The sequence below is a fragment of the Drosophila kikkawai genome, chromosome X, assembly GCF_030179895.1.
Source record: "Drosophila kikkawai strain 14028-0561.14 chromosome X, DkikHiC1v2, whole genome shotgun sequence".
NCBI classification, from domain to species: domain Eukaryota; kingdom Metazoa; phylum Arthropoda; class Insecta; order Diptera; family Drosophilidae; genus Drosophila; species Drosophila kikkawai.
In genome coordinates, this window is record NC_091733.1 from 4507122 (window position 1) to 4529578 (window position 22457).

Sequence of the window (22457 nt, forward strand, 5' to 3'; positions counted from 1 at the left end):
TCCCGGATTACTGGAGCGGGTCCCCACCCCTGCGACCCTGCGCCACCTTTTGAAGCGAAGCCGCCGCCCACCGAGCAACCTTGTGCCCGACAGTGTCTTCCTCCCAGTCGAGTCGAAGCCGTCCTGGCCCCCTTGCTCTCGCCGCCGCCGCTCGAGCAGAGTGCCCAGCAGCCACGGGACATTGAGATCGCCGCAGCCCCGAACGCCTCGGAGCACCTCGACGAGAAGCTGCCGCATACCGAGCAACCGGGCGCCCGACATAGTCTTCCTCCCAGTGGAGTCGAAGCCGTCTTGGCCCCCTCGTTCTCAGAGCCGCCGCCCGAAGAGAGTGCCGATTTGTCTCAGAAGTTACAGTTTGCCGCGATCTGGCACGTCGCCACCGTGCCCCGGCCGAGTGGCCTTCCGAGCACCCCCACCCAAGAAGCTGCCGGAACGGGAACCCCTGCAAGGGAAGAGCCGTCCGCCAGCGCACCTCCGTTCCAGGAGCCGCCGCACAGTAGCGCCTTTTCTCATTTTACGTTGCAAAAATCATAACTTTTGAACAAAACAAGATAACTAAATAATTTAAACGCCATTTGACAGGTAATTGTTGTAAAATTTACATATGTATTGGAAAATCTGCCACGCCCACTCATTCGCCTTTTTAAAGGATATCAAAGTGAAAAAATATTTTTTTCTCAATGAAGACAATTTTTTTTAAATATTTTTTATTTAATTTTTTATCTTTATTTTAATGTATTTGCTTAAATAAAAATAATATTAAAACTGAAAAAAAAATTTTTTTTTTCTAAGTTTAACCGCCACAGAACCGTGGGCGCTACAGTTAGTATTTTTTGTTGGTTTGTATGAAATTGTGTCGGTATTTTGGTATATTTTACCCTGAGTTGTTTCAGTGTTTTGCTTCGCAATGCCAGAGTCGCAGCTGGACGCAGACTTTCTAAACGGATTCTGATTCAGGAAAGATACACGCAGTGCGTAGTCATAGTGTAGTCGCCGGCTCTGGACAGCTTCAGAAGTTATAGACTTTAGCCAGAAAAAGGTGAAAAAATAGACACCTGGCAGGTAGCGATTTACCTGTACAAGCCCACACAAAACTACCCTTTTTTTTAATTTGAATAAGAGGTAATGAATATACCTGTCATTTAAAAAAAAATCAAGACCATTGGTTATGTAGTTTTTGTGTAATATTACCTGAAAGTCGACTAATTTACCTATATTTTTTATTATATGACGCATACACGGAAAACAATTTCGACTTTGAATGCTCATATCTTAAAAAAAAAAAATATTAAAATTTGTTTGGTTACAGATTCGGAATCTTTGGGAAATTCTCTGTCGATTTTTTATGGTTTAAATCGATTTTGCGATTATGACTTTTTCGATTTTTGCAACGGCTTTTGTTCGAGAGGCGCTACTGTGCGCCGTCCATCGAGATCGTCTCTGGACCGCCACCCTCCGCAAATAGTGCGATCCGAACTGCCGCCGCCGCCGAGTCCAACGGGACCACACCGCCGCCGCCTGCAGAAGGAGAGGAATCGGACGTGAACGCAGTGGACTCCGCCTTGTGCCGATTATTCGCCAAATACTCATCCGGAGACCCACCGCCAATCCCCCTAACTACGGGAAAACAACGGGAGACTGGATATCCTAAAGCTGAACGTTGCGGGATTCAGTCTCCGCCCGCCCAAGCTACGTATACCTGTCGTACCGTGGGTGGCCCTCACTTACACTGCTTAATCTTTTTACAGAAGCAGCCTTTACGCCTGATCATCGACACCGGGGCCGTCGTCTTCCTACTAAATGGTAGGGATCTGCAAAAACGACTGCCGACCACCCCGTGCCGAGTGACACTGCAGTTACCATCAGCGGAACATTTAGTGGCCACCGCTCGAGTCAACGCCAGACTCGAAATCGCTGAAAGCCCAGTTACTCACGAGTTCTTGCTGGTGGAGGGCAGCACTCCTAGCCATCTGGGCATGGACTTTCTGCTGCGAAACGAAGTAACCGTCGATCTGAAAGATCTTCAGCTGCGGTTTCCGTGGGGATATCTGCCGCTATATGCCCCGAATGCAAAGCAGCGAAATTTGTTTGATTCGACTGCACCCACCAGTATCCTGCCATATAGCGACACCCACTTAGCAATTAGATGCACGTCTGAAGAACAGCTGCCGGTGGCCCTGTTAGAACGTGGAACACGGAACATGGAGATCGCTGCAGCCACGAACGCCTCGCAGCGTCCCGAACCGAAGCCGCCTCCCGAAGAGAGTGCGACCCGAGCTGCCGCCGCCGCCGAGTCTTACGAGACCACGCCGCCGGCGCATGCAGAAGGAGAAGAGCCGGACGTGCGCCCAGTGGACTCCGCCAAGTCCACCAATACTCGGCCAGGAGGCTCGAGTCTGAGGAGGGGGTAATGTAACGAAAGCCGCCCAAATAGAGCTTTCGATCCTCAAGCCAGTTGGCAACGCGAGCAGCTGCGCAATAAGGCACAGAAATCAAAACGAGCTAAGCTGCGCAATCCCGAGAATCTGACAGCCAGGATGCCTGGTCTCTCTGATTCTCTTCTTGTTCTTCGCCCGACTTCCTGAAAAATAACACGCCGATTTTTGGCTAAAATAAATGAAGTTACGAAATACACCACCTATACGTGTGTTGTCATTGTGAGGCTTCGACGGGGCGATTGGCACTGCTGAGTTCTCGGCAGACACACCTTTAATTAAAAGTTCCGCTCGGCTTTCCGTAGTGATCTCGGCCGGCACCTCCTACGTCCGGCCGAAATTCGTTACAATATACTTTATAGGGTCGGAAACGTCTCCTTTACAGCGTTGCAAACTTCTTACTGAAATTATAATACCCTGCAAGGGTATAGAGATAAAGTGTGTAATTGTAATATTGTAAAGTAAAGAAAAACAAATTGTATTACTGAAACGAATTGTAAATATGTTAATATTGTAATTAAGTTATAGCATTAAGTCAGAGATAGAGGGCTATCTCAAAGTCAGGACGGCCGAGTTGTAGCAGGTTCACACTATTATTATGATCTGGTCACACTATGGTTGGGCTACGCTCTCTGAGAGAGAAGGTTCAACCCCCGAAATTCATAAGCAGCGCTCTCTGAGAGAGAGAGACTCTCAGAGAGCGCTGCTTATGAATTTCGGGGGTTGAAAGGCACGCTGCCTGAGAGTGACAGATCACTGTTTGATGAGAAGATGAAAAGAGAAGACGTAGATCGTGAACAAAAAGACAAGAAAGAAAACTGTAAAATAATATAAGCAACATTTAATACGATAATATAAGAATAAATAAAAGAAACTAATTAAAATAACATACGGCCACAATAAATAAATAAATAAATAAATAAATGCTCTCACCACTCTCTCCGCTCTCGCCGCCGGCCAAATCACAGGTTTTGTAATTTGGATTATCTGGTCATCCGTGGACATCCGAGGCTTGCCGCTGCAGGTGAGTGTTCTCCACTGCTTCACTCGGCCGGTCAGCAATCAGGTTCGTTAGGGGCCTGCCGCAGTCCAGACACAACGCGGATTACGCAGGAGCGCCTTTGCGGTGCATCCGTACTCGGCAACTTCACTTTCCGGCTCTCTGTGAATATTAGAGGGTATTTGTGTGTTTCTTTTGCTGCTGTGTCCGTTCTCTCGTTGCCTTTAATACCTATATGGCTGGGGATCCAAATTAGTCTGATTTTGGGAAGGAGTTTGGTAATAAGGGTAGTAAGAGTAGTTACTTACGTTTGATATGGATTTAATGGAGGAAAGGGAGTCCGAGCGAATAGCATATTTGTCAGGTGATCCTGAAGAAATTTTTACAGCTTCATGGATTGCAATCAATTCACTAAAGATAAGGGAGAGTCCAGATTTGATTATATCAGTATTATTGGTTACACTGTAGCCCACAGTGTCATTGGCTTTCGAGCCGTCTGTGTAAATGAATTTGTGGTCGTGTAGGGAGTTTTTAATAGAATGGAACAGTCGCTGGTAGGTTATAGGCGGAGTAGTGTTTTTGTTGAATAGGGAAAGGGAGGTGTTTGTGGCTTTAAGAATTATTACCGGATTGTATTTTTTTGACGTGTAGCATTTGGCGGGAGAGAATGGAAGGGAAAATGATTTGCAGGAGTCGATGATTCTGTCTAATGTGCTGGGGTATCTGTAGTTTCTTTTTGTTTTGGCTATTGAAGCTGTCGGGGCCGTGGCAAGTACAAGTCCAGAAAATTCCCAATAAAAGCAGGCAGAGGTTTTGGATGATGTTGATGAGGAGGACAAACGATCCGTCCTCTTTCGAATTTATTTTCAGAGTAGTGAAAAAAAAGAGAGCAGTACAACTAACATGGCGACAGGTACCTTTTGTTACCAGAGATGCTCCCCTGGCGACATTGCCCCTTGTTCAGCTTGAACATTCTCCCCCCCCGCGCAAGAGGAATGCTTGCGATCTACGAGAGGGAGCATCGTCCGGAAAGGATCCATCCCAGCGTCGTATTTTGTGCCATCGGCAAGCCGTCCTGACCCGGGAGGATACCCGGCAGCATCAGGTCAGCGTAAACGTCCGCTCCCAGCACAACCGACACTAGCGATGGGTGGAACCACCGGTCATCCGCCAATGTGGCATTCTGAAACATGTCCTGCACCTTCGGGTCCAGCGGTTGCCCCGGCGTTCGTGTCTGCATCTGCTCGTCCACCAGCATCAGAAGCTGCTTGCTCATCTTGGAGGCCTTGGAGCGCATCTCGGTGGTGCACACCCGTTGGTCGCCAATGCCCGTGATGGCCAGATTAAGGGCTTTAACCAGGGAGATGTGGATGCGACTCACAGGACAGCACGGATCCACCAGGGCTCGGACATCAAACCGCTTTTGGTCGGATCCGATTAGCACGGACGCGGTCGGGAGGATGCTAACACTTGTGCGCGCCAGGATAGGCGTGCACGACCGGCTGCGGGATGGAGACATATCCATTGGCGTGGCGGGCCGCCGAGATCCGGATACAGGCGCCTTATGGCGCTGCTGTGACTGACGCTGAGGCCGAGAATCCGAGGGTGGGTTGCGCCTTTGTCGGGGTCGCGAAGAGCGAGGCTGCCCAGTGTGGATGTGTAGCAGCGTGTGATGAGCCTCATGGCATATATGACACCTCGCTGTACTGCGGCACGACCGACCGGAGTGCTCGTGTGCCAGACAGTTTGCGCAGTACTTGTTAATGAGTACCGCGCGGAGCCGCTTCACAGCCGGCAGTTGGAGAAACCGTCGGCAAACCCTCAGTGCGTGGACTCCCCTGCAGACTCGACATCTGTATACATTGCTCCCGGATGAGCGACGAGGATTTTGGTGGGTCGTTGGAGCCATTGTATACACGGATCTAAATTAAAAGAGAGAGATGGATAAATATGATAATGAAATGTTATGGATGAGGATGAACAAGACACGTGGACGGAACGACGACGTTGGATGACACAACTTAGGACTAGTACATGTCAATTGGAAGGATTACTCTATTGAGGAGTCACTGTGGTCAATGGGGCCGTCCATTGGGAGGCGAATCATTTTCGCCACTGGCCGTCGGATGACGCCCCGTGCTGTAAGCACGTCTGCAACTCTGACCTTGCCGTCGGCGCCCGGATATACCAACTGGATACGCCCAAGCCGCCATTCGTTGGCTGGCAAGCTCTCCTCCTTGATCACAACCATGTCTCCCGCTTGGAGATCTCGTGATGGGAACTTCCATTTGTTCCTTTTGTGGAGCTCCTTCAGATATTCCTCCTTCCAACGCACACAGAACTGCTGATGCAGGGCCTTCAACCTCCGCCACCGATTGATGATGGAAATAGGATTTTCCTCAATCAGAGGCTCCGATACCGCAAGAAGTGGTCCACCAATTAGAAAATGTCCGGGGCTAAGAGCCACAAGGTCAGTGGGATCTTCGGACATTGGTGAAATAGGCCTGGAGTTTAAACAGGCCTCAATTTTCGCAAGGAGGGTAGCCAGTTCTTCGAAGGTGTACTTCCCTGCTGCTGTGTACTTGTAGAAGTGAGCCTTGAAACTTTTCACACCCGCCTCCCAGAGCCCTCCCATGTGAGGCGCGCCAGGAGGGTTGAAATGCCAGTCCAAGTTCTGAAGGCTGTGTTTGGAGAGGATCAGTGTTCTGGTTGATTCCATAAAGTCTCTGGATAAGGACGTGGAGGCTCCGACGAACGTTTTCCCGTTGTCAGAGTAGACATGTTGTGGACACCCACGGCGAGCAGAAAAACGAGAGAAGGCAGCTAAAAATTTCTCTGTCGTCAAGTCGGACGTCGCTTCGAGATGGATGGCCCTGGTACTAAAGCAAACAAAAACGCAGACGTACCCCTTTGTGACTTTGCAGCCTCGACCGACATAACTCTTGATGTCAAATGGCCCCGCGAAATCCATGCCTGTATGAGTGAATGGCCTGGAGAAAGAGGATCTCGCCCGGGGTAAATCACCCATCAACTGCCTCTGCAGGTTCTTCTTGTGGATGACACAAACTCGGCACGAGTGGATTGTGTGTTTCACCAACCTCTGAAGCTTAGGAATCCAGAATTTAGACCGAATCAGTCTCACCATTAACTGATTCCCCCCATGCAAGGATATGCGATGGGTAAACAGGGCTTGTAGTTTCGCGAACCTACATCGCGCTGGGATGATGATAGGATGTTTTTCATCATAACTGAGCATGTCAGATGCTTGTAAACGGCCGCTTGCTCTCAAGACCCCCTTTCTGTCAAGAAAGGGGTTTAAGTTAGAAATTGTACTTGAGGATGGAATTTGCTGCTTGTTACTTAAAGCCTTATATTCGACGGGGAACTCGTTCTTTTGAGTGAACACGATTAATCGCTCTTGCACGTCGGACAACTCTGCCGAAGTGAGTGCTGCCGATGGGGGTATGTCTTCCTTTTTGCAATTTTTCGCAAAACGGATCACGTATGCTAGAACCCGCAGCGCCCTGTCGAAGGTTGAAAAACGCTCTAGGATATCCACTGCTGGCGGCACTGTGGCACTGTGACATTTGATAGGCCGTTGCTCCATCTCGGTTTCCGGATTAACCAGTGGTTCACTCGGCCACTGCTCCTGCTTGAGTGGCAGCCAAGCCGGCCCGTGCCACCAAAGTGTGCTGTCCTTAAGCTCTTGGGGCGAGACGCCTCGGCTTGCCAGATCAGCTGGATTGTCTTCGGATCGTACATGGCCCCATTTGCTTTCGTTGGTGCGCTGTTCGATCTTTGCGACCCTGTTGGCCACGAATGTCGTCCAGGTGCATGCTGGCTTGCCTAGCCATGCAAGAACTATAGTAGAGTCTGTCCAATAAAAAATCTCATAAGCTTTAGGAGGCAATTCGGAAATTACTGATGCTGCTAGCTCAGTGAGCAGCACTGCTCCGCACAACTCCAGGCGGGGTATGGAGATGGACCTGACGGGAGCGACTCTGGTCTTGGATGCCAGCAAATGGGCACAACAGCCGTCAGCCGTTTCGACTCGGACGAAAATAGCAGCCCCATACGCGTCCTGTGACGCATCGCAAAACGCATGGTACTGCACCTTGGCAGCAGGATGGAAACGCACCCACCTCGGAATACGAATTTCCCTCAGGGTCGGATACCCTTTCAAAAACTCTTGCCACTTGGTCACAAGGTCGGTGGGGAGTGGCTGATCCCAGCCTAGCTCCCGTAGCCAAATTTCCTGCATGAAAATCTTGGCTCGGATTACGAAAGGCGATAACCACCCTGCCGGGTCGAACAGTTTGGCTATTTGAGACAAAACCTCTCGTTTGGTGTAGGCAGGTTGCAGGGAGATCACCATTGGAACAAAAAAGAAACTATCGGATGTAGCTTGCCAACGGATCCCAAGAGTTTTCGCCGTGCTGGCATCTTCCAGCTCAAGGAAGTCTGCACTGACCAAATGTTCCCTCGGAATCGCTTGTAGGAGTCTCCTTTCGTTTGAGGTCCACTTGCGCAGTGGAAAACCGGCACTCTCGAGAGCCAGCCGAAGCTCTTTAATGGCTAAAACTGCCGACTGCTGAGTGTGAGCCCCTGCGAGCACATCGTCCACGTACATGAAGTTCGAAATGATGTCGCTGGCCAAAGGATATTGGCCTCGGATGTCCTGAGCCAACTGCTGAAGCACTCTGATGGCCAGGAAGGGCGCACAATTTACGCCGAAGGTGACTGTGTCGAGTTCATAGTCACAGAGCTCACCGTATTTGTTGCGGAATAAGATTCTCTGAAAGCGCGTGTGATCAGGATTGACCCGGATTTGCCGATACATCTTTGTGATGTCCGCATTGAAAACATACTTAAAGAAACGCCATTTTAGAATCTGAATAGTCAGATCGGACTGTAGTACAGGCCCCGCATGAAGGATATCATTGAGGCTGTTCCCGTTTGATGAGGGATTGGAAGCGTTGAACACGACGCGAACCTTCGTCGTGGTGCTATCTGGTTTGAAGACAGCGTGATGAGGCAGATAAAAACTGCTAGAGTCGTCAGGGGAGACTTGGTGCATATGACCTAAGTCTAAGTACTCTCGAATGACTGAGTCGTACTGCTCCTTCAATGGAAGATCTTTACTTAATCGCATTTCGTTTCGGAGGTACTGAGCTAGTGCGATGGGTCTGGAATGTCCAAGCTTAATATTGTCCGGCTCTTTAAAGGGCAACGAAACAACATATCTTCCATCCTCACTTCTTTTGGTGGATCGGATAAAGTTCTCCTCGCAAACCGAGGTGGATTCCTTAACCAGCTTCACTGGAACATCCTCCACCTCCCAAAATTTTGTGAGGATGCTGTCTAGTTTGGATTCCTTGACTGCTAATCGGGCTGAAAAGGAGCAGACTCTGCTTGTGGGACTCGCTGCAATCGGACCGCAAAGAATCCACCCGAATATGGTCTCTTGACCCAGGAGTGTTCCACAAATATTGGAATGGGAGCCGCTTAGGAGGATCGATGGCAGGATATCGGCACCAATAAGCACGTCAATCTGCGAGCTTCGGAAGAAATTTGGATCTGCTAGTTGCAACGGTGGAAGATCCTTTAATGAGGCCTCTGGTAGAGTGTAGGATGGGAGATTACCAGCTAACTGGGGTAACACGTATGCACAAGTTTCAATCTGGATATGGGGCTTGACGGAAGAACCTATGATGAGTTGACACCTCTTACGAGGCTGAGCGGCAACGGAAAGGTTGACCCCCGAAACTTGGGCTTGAATGGACTCATATGGCAACTTAATTAGGTTGAACAACCGTTCTGAGATGAAGGTTGCCTCGGAACCTGAGTCAATGAGTGCCCGTGCTGAGTATTTTATGCCCAAATGGCAAACTTCTATCAATGCCGTACTCAGTAGGACCCCTTGCGTGTTAACGGCAAGAAACGTTTGCACATTCGCTTGACTCGTCGATGGAGTGGACTGTATCTGTTGCTGGGTTGCTGTGGATGGATGGGACTGCTGGTCAGGCATAACCACTGAATGGACTGGCAGAGGGGTACTTCGATGCAGGAGAGTATTGTGACGTCCATTGCAGGTGTAGCAATTATGCGTACTGTTGCAATCCCGGAGCAGATGCGTTCTTGCGAAACAGTTTAAGCACAGCTTCTGCTGTTTTACATGTTTCTCTCGATCTGCGACTGACATGCGTAAGAATAGAGGACATAATCGGACTGGATGGTTCTCCTGTGCGCAGAGTTTGCAGGATTGCGGGTTTACCGTAACTCTGTTTTCGAAGGTCTGGATCGACCGCGAGCTATTTTCAGCCCTCAGTGCCCTGGATTGAACGCTCGCGTTTGGCTTGAACTCCTCAATCGCCTCAAGCGTTCGATGACGATCTTTTAAGAAAGCCTGGAATTCAGCCCAAAGTGGAATCTCTGACTTATTTAGCAGGGACTGTTCCCACAGAGCCAAAGTTAGTTTTGGCAACTTGGACGAGCACAGGAAAACAAGCAGGCAATCCCAATTCGTGGTCTCGACTCTTGCTAATTGCAGGGCCGTTAAACAACCTTGGATTGTGCTCTCTAAATGCTTCAAGGATTTTCCGCATTCCTGGGCAACAGAAGGCAAATTAAACAAGATCTTTAATTGGCTATTGACCAGCAGCCTCTTGTTCTCGAACCGATTCTGCAAGTTTCTCCACGCTGACTCAAAACCATCATTGGTCAACGGAGATAAGGCCACAATGGATTTGGCCTCGCCGCTCGTCTTTGCATTGAGATGGAACAGTTTTTCGACTTCTGAAAGCCGAGGATTGCGTACATAGATGGCGGAGAAAAGGTCCCGAAATGTGGGCCATTGAACATAGTCACCATTGAAAACTTCGCACTCAACTGGAGGTAGGCGACATCCGCCCTGAGACGGCATTAGATTGGAGGACTGAACAGACTGTGGCGCGCGTGAATTTTCAATGATCTCATTGAGGTTTGCTGCGCACCGCTCGTAAACGGTATAACAGTAGTCATACTTGGATTGCATGACTGTTATTGTGTCTTTGCAGTTTTGACTGGCCAGCACTTCGGAGCACGTCTCGTACTCCCTTTCCACCTTGTCCCAGAGAGCCCTGATCTGCTCGAGTCGAACCCTACTCGTGTGGATGGACGGACCTTGGTCAGTCGGGGTGTTGAATCTGGCTTCGAACTGACCCATCCTATCGGTTATGGTCGTGAATTTCACCAAAGCCTTGTCTCCCTCAGCTTGAGCCCTTTTTTCAGTTGCTCTAGTGACCTGGGAAGACACGACTGATTTCGCGGCCCTTGTGGATGGTGCAGACGGTAGAACTTCGAGCGACGTGCTCGTAGATTTACGTGGAGTGGTGGTTGCTAATGGGCTTTTGCTTCGAGAGGGATTTTCGTTTTCGGAAGGCACAGAGGATTCACTCGTTGCCCTGCCTCTGGAAGACGCCTCCGCTGTAGAAACGGTCAGACGGGGTTTTGGTTCCTCACCGTCGCCGTTTTCCATGTTAAACTCTTGTTGGGGCCGCTGGATAAGCGCAGGAAAACAGAGTTAATCGAAAAAATTATATTTATCGATTTGGAATAAGTGCAGGGACGCTGGATAAGCGTAAATAAACAAATAATACTCGAAAAGGATGTTATCGATTTTAAATCAAAACAGGGACGCTGGATAAGCGCAGGAAAACAGAGTTAATCGAAAAAATTATATTTATCGATTTGGAATAAGTGCAGGGACGCTGGATAAGCGTAAATAAACAGATAATACCCGAAAAGGATGTTATCGATTTTAATTAGTACGGGGACGCTGGATGAAGCGTTCAAAATTTATGATTATCGATTTTAAATCAATACAGGGACGCTGGATAACGCGTTGGCACGTATGCACTCGATTCGAAAGATATGGGGGCGCTGGATAACGCGTAGAACAAATTAATCGAAAGAAATGCTATCGATATTCAATTAATACGGGGACGCTGGATGACGCGTTGGCACGGATGAACTCAGTTCAAAGATATGGGGGCGCTGGATAACGCGTTGGCACGGATGTACTCGGTTTGAAAGATATGGGGGCGCTGAATAACGCGTAGAACAAATTAATCGAAAAAATGCTCTCGATTTCCAATTGATACGGGGACGCTGGATAACGCGTTGACTGAATTAATCGAAAAAAAGTTGCTAGAAATTTCAAATCAATACGAGGACGCTGGATAAAGCGTTTAAAATTATGGTTATCGATTTGGAATAAATACCGGGCGCTGGATGAAGCGTTTAAAAATTATGGTTATCGATTCGGGAAAGTGTGTACGTTGGATAACGCGTAGAAGAAATCAGTCGACAAAAAAAAAAACTGCTGTCGATTTCAATTTAATACGGGAACGCTGGATGACGCGTTGACAAGGATGTACTCAACTCAAATTAATATGGGGGCGCTGGATAACGCGAAAACCAAAATTAATCGAAAAAGAATGCTATCGATTTCACAGGAATTAAAAAAAAATAAAAAAGTCGAAAAAGGGTTTTATCGATTTGGGTATGAACCAAGGAAAAAAAAAATATGTAGAATGAATTATTCGGAGACAAATAAATGTTTGTCGAAAAATACTGTGGGGTTGGAAGTGCAGACAAAAGGATTAATCGAAAATGTATGCTTATCGCCTTTTTAGATATACTTGGACGCTGGATAATGCGTACCAAAAAATAATCGGAACGGTGTACACGATTCAAAAAAAATTAGGTTGTAAATTAGTCGAATTAAAACTCAAAACCAATAATACAAAAAAAATGCACCCAAGTGTGAACGGCTCATTAACAGACTCAGCCGGTAATAGTGTCGCAACCTTGGCGGCCAGTACTTACATACATATGTATTTACGCAAAATAAACAAATAAAGAACTATTAAAATCGCAGATTTTTTTTAATTTTGTTTGTTTCACTTTGTTTGTGTTCGGATGCAGCGACACTTTTAGCTGCCGATGCTCAATTGCCGGTCCAGCAATTTGTATGGATATGTGCATATATGTGTGCACGTATGATCGGCCAGCTGGAGGAGGGGGTTAACTTTATTTATCTTTTGTTTTGTTGTTAATGTGCAGTGGATGGAAAATACATATGTACATATATTTATTGTGGATAGGATGTCTTTTTTCTCCTCTTTAAATGCCGCAGATTTGTGACCCAAAGGTAACATACATATGTCCATACATAGGTTCATAGATCGGCCATGTACATAAATGTGTATGCAATTGCCGGTCCAGCAATTTGTATGGATATGTGCATATGTATATGTATGTACGTATGCACGTATGATCGGCCAGCCAGAGGAGGGAGATAACTTTATTTATCCCTTTTTTTTCTTGTTTTATTATTGTGCGGTGGATAAAAAAATGTACATATATTTATTGTGGATGGGATGTGTTTTTTTGTTTTAAATGCCGCCGATTTGTGACCCAAAGGTAATGAACATACGTATGTACATATGTATGTTCATAGATCGGCAATGTACACAAATGCGTATGCAAATAACTCAGTGTGGATGTATGGCTTTTTATGTGCGGAAAAATGGATGTCAGCCTTCCTGGATATTGGCTGATTTAAAACATGTATAGGAGAGGGGCATATAGCTATGTAAACACATGCATATACATATATATCCTACTGCACAAGTTGGTAGAGTTTTAAATAAATTGGATGCAGCAATATATCTACATATATGTATATGCAAGTATGTACATACATATATGGTGGGAATTTCGGCACCGTACTTATCTTGGCAAAAAAGCGCTGGAATATCTCGGGCGAAGGACCAAAAATGAAGCTGTCGGGGCCGTGGCAAGTACAAGTCCAGAAAATTCCCAATAAAAGCAGGCAGAGGTTTTGGATGATGTTGATGAGGAGGACAAACGATCCGTCCTCTTTCGAATTTATTTTCAGAGTAGTGAAAAAAAAGAGAGCAGTACAACTAACATGGCGACAGGTACCTTTTGTTACCAGAGATGCTCCCCTGGCGACATTGCCCCTTGTTCAGCTTGAACAGCTATGAATTTGGATAGTTTGCCTATTGGGGAGTTATGAGAGAGAATAAGTTTTGTTCCGAGCTTGCTTGTTAAAAGTTTACATCTGTTTTCTAGAGTATTAATTTTAGCTTCAAATAACCTTATTTATAGGAGTTGTTCTAAACGCGCCGAGGGCTGCTCTTATAGAAGAGTTTTGGGTCGATTTGAGGCAGTTTAAAATGGTGGTGGGAGCTTTCCCGTATATATAGGTAGGCAGTAATTAATTTTTGAGATGAGAATGGAGTTTACAATTTTTACAACTGCAACACAACAGTTGTATTTTCTTGAGGAGAGGTGTTTTATGATATTGAGGGGACGGGAGAGGGATGTTTTCAGGTTGGTAATGTGATGATTGCAGCTGTAACGTTTGTTTATAGTGGGTCCTAGGATTTTTGTATGATCACTGGTTGGGATGTTAATGGAACCAGTGATGATGTTTGTCCTGCAACTTTTTTTCCGGCATATGTGGAGTAGTTGACATTTATCGATGGAGAGTGAAGAAAAAAAGTTTTAGTTTTAGGCATTTATAATTTTAATCGTGTTTTCTAGTATTCTTATAGATAGTGTAACCTAAGAACATTGTAATGTAAGTGTAGCTATAGCTAAAGAATAATAAATGCGGCAATATAACCTCTATTTAAAATTTTAGTTGACATTTCTTTAAGTGGAGCTGATCTAAGGAGGTAATCATAATGACATAAACTAAATTGTAGAAATCTAGTAGAGCTATATATTTTTAATTACTTTATCCAATCGTAATTAAGTTAAAAAAAAAGAATGTTATAAAGCTAAATTTTATTTACTTGTTCGTGAATGTTTCAAAACTAAACTTCATTGTTCATCGAGGTCGATTATAGGAAATTCAGAAAGACAGATTTAATTTCAATTAGTTAATCGTAATTGTTGCGACAGATTCATGGTTTTAATTTCAATTAAGGAAAGCATTTTATTGAGGTCACTTTACCCATTCATTTTGTCGAAAGAATATACACAATACCGTTAAGTTATATAACTCACTCAGGATGACTCCAACGAAGAAGATCGATCTCCGGCTAACTTTTCGATGCCATTAAGAACTAGCCTTGCTATGTTTATCTTCAATTACAGACTCATTCTCGCTTTAAAGAAGGTTTTAAAAATAACTGAAATTACAGAAGAAATTAATAATTCAAAATTCACGCCTTCAATTCGATAAACTAATGAAAAGCCCTGCGAGGTTTTAGCAGGCGCTTAATTGAGCAGGATGCCAGTCATAGATTTGGCCTCGGTTCCGATATGAGCGATCCTGTCTATAAGTGGGAGCCATACATTGTAATTTTTATGGCCAATATCTGGGCTCTCTGCGCTTGTTTGTAAGGCTAAGGTGGCGCCTGCCAACAAAGTTGTTAAGTATTCGTGATGATCATAAAATTTATCGTTTATGGTCTTAATACCGTGTCGTCGTGGTGACTGATCCTAACAAAATAAACATAAAGTAATGGACTTTTGCTTTATTGCTTATATTTACTTTGTATTTGAAAGAGGTGTAAATTATTGTTATGAAACATAACAATATAATTAGTTCACTCATTAAAAAGGATTCAAAAATGGAAATTAAAAAGACCCAACCACTCTAAGATTTAAGTAGAGGTTTTTAGTAGCATGATTTATTTGATAATTTTATTTATACTCACATACTTTTGATGCAATATAATTATTTATAATACTTTTGGAACTTGGAAATAAAAAATATTTTATTAAACTTATTAAAATATAATATAATAAGCTTATTATTTGTTATGACCCTACAAGGTCCTGCGTGTGCAGCCATCGGCTTGGGCCATGCCTCGGCTAGCTCTCTGTCAGGCTTTGGTTCTTGGCCCGGCCCACTGACACACGTAACAGATTAAATTTATTTATTTTTTTTAAACATTCCGCCCCGACTAAGACGAGACGTTGCACAACACTAACACTTGCACAACTTCGAACTGGACGAAACATTAACTAACGAAACATACATATTTTAAACGGTCAGTTATCTGGGAGACTCCTGGATGTCTTTTGGAGCTCCTCTGCCTTACCCTCCCATCCTTTGCAGGCTGCTGGCAGAAATTAGGTATGCAGCTGCCCCTATCATCGTCATACTCACACCACTTACGCCATCGCTCCCTTCTCCCTTCCCATTAAAAAAACTACTCCTTGTTCATTTCTCCCTGACTTTAATTACAATGGTTAAATAAACGGAAATTACATGTATTTATATTTAGAGTTCGCCTAACCTTACCTTTTGTATCGTTTTCATTCACGTAAGAGTGATCGGATCTTAAGTTCCCACAAAAAAAATCAGAATCCTTTGCCTACCTGTCTGAGCGCTCAAAACTGGGGGGAAAGAATATCCGAGGGGAAGTGGATACACAAATCAAATATAACAAAAACAATAGCTAGGCCAAACTCATCCAAAAATTTAACACATTGAATAAAAAATATAAATAAATGTTCGAGAATAAATATTAATAGATAAATCAATAAATAATTAATAAATATATAAATAATATCGTTGTAATAAATAAATAAATAATGGAAATACTCAAAACAAATAAATAAATAAATAAACAAAAAAAAACTATAAATAATACAAAATAAAAAAAAAAACAAAAAGGCGACTAATTCTAAACAGACTAAAAAAAAAATGGCTGAAGCCTTCGGTGGCTCCCGTTGCCGCCCCTTGGTAGGCGTGTCGATCCTCAGGTAGGTGGTACTGGGCCGGCGAGATGATGAACCACAGTCGCGGGACAAAATTTTGGGCAAACTGGCTTTGGATGGCTGGTGGTTAAGTCCAACAGACTTAGTTGTAAAAATCACCGATTTTGCGGCCAAACACCGAAGATATACACCTCACTCCGAAATTATGTGGTCATCAAAATAATTTGCCAAGAAGAAAAATTGTATGCTCCAGTACAAAAAAAAATTTCGCCAGGCCCGGATCTTGGCCTGGCGTTCCTTCTTTGTAACCTGGTCCTGGTCGGCTTCTATATTAAAAAAAAAAAAATGTTTTCTTTATCTTCTTCTAACTGCCCTGCCTGGTCCCTAACCACTCACCTCGAGGGTTCGCCGATCCAGCTTCCCAGGTTCCTACTTCCTTCTGTTGTCTCCCAAAATAGAACTGCTCCACTTGATTACACAGGAACACAAAATTAAACTTTGTGAAATTTCCACGAACCATTTCAAGTTTTCCATAATATTTGGGTGCTCCTGAGTAAAAGTCCCATACAAAATTATTTTCCATCACCTACAGGTTCCGCGGTATACCTAAGAATACAAAAAACCGATGTTTGCCTACATTTTGAATTACGTGGCCTATAAAATTGGACTTACCTTTATTATTTTCGGTAGGACCTACTCTCAATACATCACGGCACTACTAAAAAATAGTCCCAATCGTGGACCATTGCCCATGTCTTTGGAATTCGACGCCAAAGTTGAAACTCCCAAAATTTTCAACATTTCTGTTATGAAAAAACAATTCTGAGAATTAAATCTTATATGGAACTAATTTTAAATATTCATTGAATCTATTGTTCATTGTATTCTTTAATTTCGGTTTAAAGCGTTTTCATGAGGACAGTTTATTGGATTTATTAAATGAATAAAACAGCTTTTTTGGTTTTATTATCTACTCCTATTTTCTGTCAAAATTCAAATAAGTCAAGGCAACCTATAGAATGCGAGTAAATATGTATCTTTTTATATATAATATAAATTTTTTCTTTTTGACTAAACTTAAATATGCAAGGATTATCGCTGGCTCCTAAGCTGTCTTAAAAATGTTATGTTCGGAAGACCTTTTTATTTAATATAAATCTAAATTTATATTATATATAAAAAGATACATATTTACTCGCATTCTATAGGTTGCCTTGACTTATTTGAATTTTGACAGAAAATGCGAGTAAATATGTATCTTTTTATATATAATATAAATTTTTTCTTTTTGACTAAACTTAAATATGTAAGGATTATCGCTGTCTACTAAGCTGTCTTAAAAATGTTATGTTCGGAAGACCTTTTTATTTAATATAAATCTAAATTTATATTATACTAGAAGACCCGGCCACGCCTTGCTGTGGCTAACAAATGAGTATATTACAAAGTTATAGTAAATAGCATGTGACTCTTAAACTTATGAATAAGGTAGATAAGGAAAATAGTCTTAAATCTTTTACAGTAATATTTATTATTTTAAATTGTAAGTACTTTAAATTTCTATTTGATTTAGCACTAATCGGTGCACAATATTTTTGGATAACTTGTCTTTAGCTAACACAAATATAACACACCTTGAGACTTATTTATAGACACGGCAAAAGATAAACGAATTGAAACTGTAGCCTTTTTTAAAGGGTATGGTAGATTCTGACGGTATCATTGGAATACGTGGCAACAGGACCACTGTTTCTTTAAACTTCCCAGCTAAAATGGTTGATTCAAGTAATTTTCCGGTGATCTTTTTGATGACTAAACGCGTACCGTTGCATAGTTGAGGGGGATTATGGGTTATCGAAGATTATGTGGTGGCATTCCCAGTATATCTAGTGAATTTAAAAATTCAGTTGGAAAATTTACACTTTCATTTTCATCAACAACAGAAAAGATTGACTGTGGTGTCTGAAAGTTAATTTCGTCAACATCAACATTATTGGCTGCCAAAATCGCACGATGACTTAGCCAGTTATCTATATATATAAAAATCAATTGCTGTTCATTAGTCTCGCTAAAACAAACTAAAGAGCGTAAAGGATCTGGTGGTGGGACCAATTGTGGTCATCAAAATAATTTGCCAAGAAGAAAAATTGTATGCTCCAGTACAAAAAAAAATTTCGCCAGGCCCGGATCTTGGCCTGGCGTTCCTTCTTTGTAACCTGGTCCTGGTCGGCTTCTATATTAAAAAAAAAAAAATGTTTTCTTTATCTTCTTCTAACTGCCCTGCCTGGTCCCTAACCACTCACCTCGAGGGTTCGCCGATCCAGCTTCCCAGGTTCCTACTTCCTTCTGTTGTCTCCCAAAATAGAACTGCTCCACTTGATTACACAGGAACACAAAATTAAACTTTGTGAAATTTCCACGAACCATTTCAAGTTTTCCATAATATTTGGGTGCTCCTGAGTAAAAGTCCCATACAAAATTATTTTCCATCACCTACAGGTTCCGCGGTATACCTAAGAATACAAAAAACCGATGTTTGCCTACATTTTGAATTACGTGGCCTATAAAATTGGACTTACCTTTATTATTTTCGGTAGGACCTACTCTCAATACATCACGGCACTACTAAAAAATAGTCCCAATCGTGGACCATTGCCCATGTCTTTGGAATTCGACGCCAAAGTTGAAACTCCCAAAATTTTCAACATTTCTGTTATGAAAAAACAATTCTGAGAATTAAATCTTATATGGAACTAATTTTAAATATTCATTGAATCTATTGTTCATTGTATTCTTTAATTTCGGTTTAAAGCGTTTTCATGAGGACAGTTTATTGGATTTATTAAATGAATAAAACAGCTTTTTTGGTTTTATTATCTACTCCTATTTTCTGTCAAAATTCAAATAAGTCAAGGCAACCTATAGAATGCGAGTAAATATGTATCTTTTTATATATAATATAAATTTTTTCTTTTTGACTAAACTTAAATATGCAAGGATTATCGCTGGCTCCTAAGCTGTCTTAAAAATGTTATGTTCGGAAGACCTTTTTATTTAATATAAATCTAAATTTATATTATATATAAAAAGATACATATTTACTCGCATTCTATAGGTTGCCTTGACTTATTTGAATTTTGACAGAAAATGCGAGTAAATATGTATCTTTTTATATATAATATAAATTTTTTCTTTTTGACTAAACTTAAATATGTAAGGATTATCGCTGGCTACTAAGCTGTCTTAAAAATGTTATGTTCGGAAGACCTTTTTATTTAATATAAATCTAAATTTATATTATACTAGAAGACCCGGCCACGCCTTGCTGTGGCTAACAAATGAGTATATTACAAAGTTATAGTAAATAGCATGTGACTCTTAAACTTATGAATAAGGTAGATAAGGAAAATAGTCTTAAATCTTTTACAGTAATATTTATTATTTTAAATTGTAAGTACTTTAAATTTCTATTTGATTTAGCACTAATCGGTGCACAATATTTTTGGATAACTTGTCTTTAGCTAACACAAATATAACACACCTTGAGACTTATTTATAGACACGGCAAAAGATAAACGAATTGAAACTGTAGCCTTTTTTAAAGGGTATGGTAGATTCTGACGGTATCATTGGAATACGTGGCAACAGGACCACTGTTTCTTTAAACTTCCCAGCTAAAATGGTTGATTCAAGTAATTTTCCGGTGATCTTTTTGATGACTAAACGCGTACCGTTGCATAGTTGAGGGGGATTATGGGTTATCGAAGATTATGTGGTGGCATTCCCAGTATATCTAGTGAATTTAAAAATTCAGTTGGAAAATTTACACTTTCATTTTCATCAACAACAGAAAAGATTGACTGTGGTGTCTGAAAGTTAATTTCGTCAACATCAACATTATTGGCTGCCAAAATCGCACGATGACTTAGCCAGTTATCTATATATATAAAAATCAATTGCTGTTCATTAGTCTCGCTAAAACAAACTAAAGAGCGTAAAGGATCTGGTGGTGGGACCAATTGTGGTCATCAAAATAATTTGCCAAGAAGAAAAATTGTATGCTCCAGTACAAAAAAAAATTTCGCCAGGCCCGGATCTTGGCCTGGCGTTCCTTCTTTGTAACCTGGTCCTGGTCGGCTTCTATATTAAAAAAAAAAAAATGTTTTCTTTATCTTCTTCTAACTGCCCTGCCTGGTCCCTAACCACTCACCTCGAGGGTTCGCCGATCCAGCTTCCCAGGTTCCTACTTCCTTCTGTTGTCTCCCAAAATAGAACTGCTCCACTTGATTACACAGGAACACAAAATTAAACTTTGTGAAATTTCCACGAACCATTTCAAGTTTTCCATAATATTTGGGTGCTCCTGAGTAAAAGTCCCATACAAAATTATTTTCCATCACCTACAGGTTCCGCGGTATACCTAAGAATACAAAAAACCGATGTTTGCCTACATTTTGAATTACGTGGCCTATATAATTGGACTTACCTTTATTATTTTCGGTAGGACCTACTCTCAATACATCACGGCACTACTAAAAAATAGTCCCAATCGTGGACCATTGCCCATGTCTTTGGAATTCGACGCCAAAGTTGAAACTCCCAAAATTTTCAACATTTCTGTTATGAAAAAACAATTCTGAGAATTAAATCTTATATGGAACTAATTTTAAATATTCATTGAATCTATTGTTCATTGTATTCTTTAATTTCGGTTTAAAGCGTTTTCATGAGGACAGTTTATTGGATTTATTAAATGAATAAAACAGCTTTTTTGGTTTTATTATCTACTCCTATTTTCTGTCAAAATTCAAATAAGTCAAGGCAACCTATAGAATGCGAGTAAATATGTATCTTTTTATATATAATATAAATTTTTTCTTTTTGACTAAACTTAAATATGCAAGGATTATCGCTGGCTCCTAAGCTGTCTTAAAAATGTTATGTTCGGAAGACCTTTTTATTTAATATAAATCTAAATTTATATTATATATAAAAAGATACATATTTACTCGCATTCTATAGGTTGCCTTGACTTATTTGAATTTTGACAGAAAATGCGAGTAAATATGTATCTTTTTATATATAATATAAATTTTTTCTTTTTGACTAAACTTAAATATGTAAGGATTATCGCTGGCTACTAAGCTGTCTTAAAAATGTTATGTTCGGAAGACCTTTTTATTTAATATAAATCTAAATTTATATTATACTAGAAGACCCGGCCACGCCTTGCTGTGGCTAACAAATGAGTATATTACAAAGTTATAGTAAATAGCATGTGACTCTTAAACTTATGAATAAGGTAGATAAGGAAAATAGTCTTAAATCTTTTACAGTAATATTTATTATTTTAAATTGTAAGTACTTTAAATTTCTATTTGATTTAGCACTAATCGGTGCACAATATTTTTGGATAACTTGTCTTTAGCTAACACAAATATAACACACCTTGAGACTTATTTATAGACACGGCAAAAGATAAACGAATTGAAACTGTAGCCTTTTTTAAAGGGTATGGTAGATTCTGACGGTATCATTGGAATACGTGGCAACAGGACCACTGTTTCTTTAAACTTCCCAGCTAAAATGGTTGATTCAAGTAATTTTCCGGTGATCTTTTTGATGACTAAACGCGTACCGTTGCATAGTTGAGGGGGATTATGGGTTATCGAAGATTATGTGGTGGCATTCCCAGTATATCTAGTGAATTTAAAAATTCAGTTGGAAAATTTACACTTTCATTTTCATCAACAACAGAAAAGATTGACTGTGGTGTCTGAAAGTTAATTTCGTCAACATCAACATTATTGGCTGCCAAAATCGCACGATGACTTAGCCAGTTATCTATATATATAAAAATCAATTGCTGTTCATTAGTCTCGCTAAAACAAACTAAAGAGCGTAAAGGATCTGGTGGTGGGACCAATTGTGGTCATCAAAATAATTTGCCAAGAAGAAAAATTGTATGCTCCAGTACAAAAAAAAATTTCGCCAGGCCCGGATCTTGGCCTGGCGTTCCTTCTTTGTAACCTGGTCCTGGTCGGCTTCTATATTAAAAAAAAAAAAATGTTTTCTTTATCTTCTTCTAACTGCCCTGCCTGGTCCCTAACCACTCACCTCGAGGGTTCGCCGATCCAGCTTCCCAGGTTCCTACTTCCTTCTGTTGTCTCCCAAAATAGAACTGCTCCACTTGATTACACAGGAACACAAAATTAAACTTTGTGAAATTTCCACGAACCATTTCAAGTTTTCCATAATATTTGGGTGCTCCTGAG

At 41.9% G+C, this 22457-nt stretch overlaps 1 protein-coding gene across 1 annotated transcript; it reads right to left on the reverse strand.

The window, feature by feature from the left end:
- Window positions 1-5067: 5067 nt before the first annotated feature.
- Window positions 5068-13445, reverse strand: LOC121502184 (uncharacterized). The gene is made up of 2 exons (XM_070288287.1): window positions 5624-13445; window positions 5068-5357 (listed from the first exon to the last, which is right to left on the reverse strand). The coding sequence occupies exons 1-2, from the start codon at window positions 10949-10951 to the stop codon at window positions 5196-5198; spliced, it is 5490 nt and encodes a 1829-aa protein (XP_070144388.1). The 5' UTR covers window positions 10952-13445; the 3' UTR covers window positions 5068-5195.
- Between the last annotated feature and the right edge of the window lie 9012 nt (window positions 13446-22457).

Coding starts and splice junctions, on each gene's coding strand:
- LOC121502184 (XM_070288287.1), bottom strand. CDS start 10,951: ATGGAAAACGGCGACGGTGAGGAACCAAAACCCCGTCTGACCGTTTCT. Junction 5,358..5,623: donor GGCTTGGGCGTATCCAGTTG/GTATATCCGGGC, acceptor CTTTTAATTTAG/ATCCGTGTATACAATGGCTC.